General features: G+C 46.1%; 1 protein-coding gene across 1 annotated transcript in view; it reads right to left on the minus strand.

The window, feature by feature from the left end:
* Positions 1–1,111: 1,111 nt before the first annotated feature.
* LOC102857808 overlaps positions 1,112–4,388 on the minus strand; it is a 36,847-nt gene continuing 33,570 nt past the window's right edge. Inside the window, exons 6-9 of the mRNA XM_006903163.1 lie at positions 3,274–3,492; positions 2,254–2,436; positions 1,882–2,015; positions 1,112–1,224 (exon numbers count right to left, since the gene is read on the minus strand). Coding sequence (XP_006903225.1) covers positions 1,122–1,224; positions 1,882–2,015; positions 2,254–2,436; positions 3,274–3,492 — 639 coding nt within the window. The 3' untranslated portion in view covers positions 1,112–1,121. The remainder of the gene's footprint in view (positions 1,225–1,881; positions 2,016–2,253; positions 2,437–3,273; positions 3,493–4,388) is intronic.

The following is a 4,388-nucleotide window of genomic DNA, read 5'->3' on the forward strand; positions in this document are numbered from 1 at the left end:
TGCATATATCTGCTTGGATGTCAGCTATGGTCTCTTCAGGGTATATTCCCAGTAGTGGAATTGCTGGGTCAAATGGTATCTCTATTTGCAACTTTTTGAGAAAGCGCCATACTGCTTTCCACAGGGGTCGCACCATTTTACACTCCCACCAACAGTGAATCAGGGTTCCAGTTTCTCCACAACCTCGCCAGCATTTGTTGCTTGCTGTTCTGTTGAATTTTGCTATTTTGACTGGGGTGAAATGATATCTCATAGTTGTTTTAATTTGCATCTCTCTTAGGGCTAGGGATTTTGAGCATTTCTTCATGTGTTTGTTAGCCATCTGAATGTCGTCTTCGGTGAAGTGCCTGTTCATATCCTGTGCCCATTTTTCTATTGGATTATTTACCTTTATCTTGTTGTGGTGCTCAAGTATTGCATAATTTCTGGATATAAGTCCCTTATCTGATATGTTATTACCGAATACTTTTTCCCAGTCAGTGGCTTCCCTTTTTACCCTACTGGAGAAGTTTTTGGATGTGCATAGGGATTTGAGTCTTAGAATATGTTATAGTGTTGCAGTGAAGAAGAAATGAGTTAAATTCTTAGCTTAGTGTTCAGATGTTTGAAATGTTCAGGAGGTGCCCACTGTTTCCTCAGGCAGGCCTCAGAGCAGAGGCACCTGGTAGTGTACAGTAGGAGCTCAGCACTCAGACCCTCAAGTTCTCTGGGTTCTGCAAGAGTGGAACCCTTGGCATCTGTGAAGGTGTAGGCAGGAGCTGGTGAGGGTGTGGATTGGGTACGAGAATAAGGAGAAAGTGATAATTTCCTAAAATAGATTACACCAACCCTTATCTGAGGGAAAGAAAGGAAAGATCAAGATTATCTTCATGAAGAGGCTTGCCTCAACACTAAGAGGTATACCTCTGGTCTTTTATGTGTGGTATAGTAAATGCCCACATCAGGGGCCTGGCTTCATCCTGTGGGGTCATGGGCTAGGAGAAATAGTCTATAAAATGTTGTCAACAGTCTAGGACTTGGGAAAACTGAAAGTTAGGGTTGTAGATAAGGGAAACCTGTCACTCACACATCTCCAGGGTGAGGTCAGATCCCTCCCTGCAAACCAGACTGGCCCACTGGATCTAAAACACAAGCTTCTTAGGAACTTCCCACGGGAACTCATTTCTTCCAAAGTGGCCATAACATGCTGTCTTCTGGTAGATAGGCTTTTTCAAGTCCAAATCCCTATGTAGTTAGCAGAAGAAACAGTTATTTTAGAATAGGGGAGAAATCATTCCAACTTCTCTCAATTCCAAGTGCTGGGTTACTCCCAGAAAGGAAAAGCAGAACCATGTGGAGCCTCACCACTTACAGAACAATCTGCTTACCCACCCCAGGCATTCCTGAATCCACTTATAATGAGAAGACCAAGGCACAGAGGTTCACATGAGGCAGCAGGAGCCAGCATTTGAACCCAGGTCTCTGTATCTTTCTTGCCTCACTGCACTGGCTCAGGTCCAGACCAACAGTGACTCTACCATGCTATAGAGCATGGGTGGCATGAGAATGATAATTTCTGGGAATACCCTTACTTTCTAATAGGATAGTTATATAGAACTTATAATACACCTTCCACCCCTGCCTCCACTTCACATCTGCTCAGAGATGATCCAGAGCCAATGCCTGCTGGGCCTTCAGAAAGCTACTACATGGCCTACTCCAACCTGAGTTTAGAGAATGAATACTTTCTGCTGGTTCAACGACTTGGAAGCTGTTCCTGTTCTGAGAGGCTAACTCCTCTTTCTGTCTCTGGAAGGGTGGGGAACATGGTCTTAAGATATCACTGTAGATGCCATGCCTACTCTAGGCAATAGAGCAATAAAGCAATAGTGGATGCTTTACCTGACAATGACACCAGGTCGCAGGTCAAAGTTCTTGTTCACCACATCCAGTAGCTCTCTCTCTGTCTTCTGAGAGGTCCCATAGGTGAAAATGGAGATGGACAGTGGCTCTGCCACACCGATGGCATAGGAAACCTTTCAAAAAGACAGATCAGGGGACAAGAGCCTCTATCCTCTACAGATCCTAATCAGGCTAATATTTATTAGATTAGAACTGCTGCAAGCCCTCAGGCACTCTCCCCACCTGCACAGACACTCTCCCTAGCTGTACACTCTGTCTACCAGTACAGATAGTCTTCCTACCTTTAAACTCTCTCTACCTGCATAGGCACTATCCCCACCTGAACAGTCCACATCAGAACACTCTTCCTACCTGCACAAGCACTCTTCGACACAGGCCAGCTTTAACGAGGGACTTAGCCACCCAGCGAGCAGCATATGCAGCAGAGCGGTCCACCTTGGTGTAGTCTTTCCCAGAGAAAGCGCCACCACCATGAGCACCCCAGCCTCCATAAGTGTCCACAATAATCTTACGACCCGTGACTCCTGCATCACCCTGTGAAGGGAAGGAGGTGGCTCGATACCAGAGAATAATGCTTACAGGTGTTTCCAACTCTTTGTCTGGCAATCAACCCACTACCAACCCTGGACTCAATATAGTGGTGCCAAGGGATGATAGGCCAGATGTTTTCTGGAGTCCTAGTGAGCTCCAAACAGCTTTATTTTTATGTATCAGTCATAGTGAAAAATCCAATTGCAGGAAATGGTTGCATTGCAACAAACAGCCCGAGTAAGATGTGCCAGCAGATTGGTGATATCACTGTAGATGCCATACGTCTGCTCTGGGCAATAGAACAATAGAAATTATTTCAAAGAGCTGGAGCTTTAGGTTAAGTGGTCTGAGAAAATGTGCAATCCTACTGTGCACCATGAATCCTTAAGATAGGTCTCAAAACCATCCTTCCCCCTGCATTTCTATACTAGATTTGCTCATAGACTCTATTATGGTGCTCTGGCTTTGCCAGCAGCACACTCACAGCAGAGGTCCTACAGGAGCAACAGCCTCTCAATGCACTCACTCCCTTAACTCTGGCTGGTGTAGGAGGAAGGGCGCAGTAGGTGTCCCTGTCTCAAAGAAGCTCATGAGTATACACAGCAATGGTAAACCTTGGAAGGAGTGCATATCTAGTGTGAGCAGATGTCTCAGTCATCTGGGCTTATAGAACAGAAGACCCAGGAGCAAAGTCTAAAGGACATACTGGAAATATAACCCTGTTCCTTGTCCACTGGTTAAATATATGACTGAGTGCCCTTCAGGCCCATAGGCAGTCCATGCTGCCCCATATGGAGCATCTGCAGTGGCCTGTGACTCAGAACCAGAGATAGGGCATACCTGGGGGCCCCCAATGACAAACCGCCCACTGGGCTGCAGGTGGTAGATGGTGTCTTCATCCAAGTACTTGGCCGGTACCACTGCCTGTATCACCTGCTTCTTCAATGCTGCACGCATATCCTCCAGGGTGATATCCTCATTGTGCTGCACAGAGATAACGATGGTGTGGATGCGCACAGGAATGACTGCACCATGGTCCTGTGTGTACTGGACTGTCACCTGTAGGTCAAATGTGAAAAAATATTCAAAGGTTCTGCCCTACATGGAGGCAATAAATGCAGACATGAAAGGCAGCAGGGTGTGTATGATGGAGTAAAAGACACGAGCTATCCTTACAGCTTTCAATTCTATAAAACCTTGTCTTCTGTACTGGAGCGTTTCTTCTCAATTAGTAACAACTGTCTCAGAGGTTCCTATGAGGCTCCAAAGGCACCCTGATGAAAACGTTCTTTGGAACTCTGTGGATGAGGATCGATGTATCCTTGGCCCAATCAAGAAGAAGAAGGGTAAGCAAATTTTACAATAATCTGTGCCCATTCTCCACAGCAGAAAGTTCTATACACATATGGGACCAATAGACCTACTTGTTGAAGTGACAGAATGAGAAAGATCTGGGCAAGGGTGGTTGAGAGAGAGGGGGAGAGAGAGAGAGATATCACCAACGGCCACCTCTAATGGCCAGTCAGAATGAGCAGATGTCCCTGGAAGAAAGGATGCTACCAAGATTCCCTTCAGGCCAAGCCGCCTGGGACATTTCTGCCACCAGGGTCAGTTCCACGCCTATGCCATGCATCACCAAGCAGTACCTAAGCCATAATATTAAGAAAGTAGTGTGTGCTTTACAAAAGAGAAAAAAGTGTGTGGGATGTGAATGCATGAGACTGAGGCCCCAAAGACAGTCATGTAAGGCCAAAGAGAGCTGTGTCCTCCCCATAACAACAAGAAAAGTATCTCTCCTAGACCTGAGCTTCATTGCCTATCTGTGAACAGGTTGTTGTTGTTGTTATGTGCCGTCGAGTTGCCTGCGACTCATAGCGACCCTATGTACAACAGCCCTAAACTCTGCTCTGTCCTGTGCCAATCGCACTGTCTCTGACACTTCCATCCCAATTATC

The sequence above is a fragment of the Elephantulus edwardii genome, unplaced genomic scaffold (genome assembly GCF_000299155.1).
Source record: "Elephantulus edwardii isolate Elephantulus edwardi_28Jun2011 unplaced genomic scaffold, EleEdw1.0 scaffold00527, whole genome shotgun sequence".
In the NCBI taxonomy this organism is placed as follows: domain Eukaryota; kingdom Metazoa; phylum Chordata; class Mammalia; order Macroscelidea; family Macroscelididae; genus Elephantulus; species Elephantulus edwardii.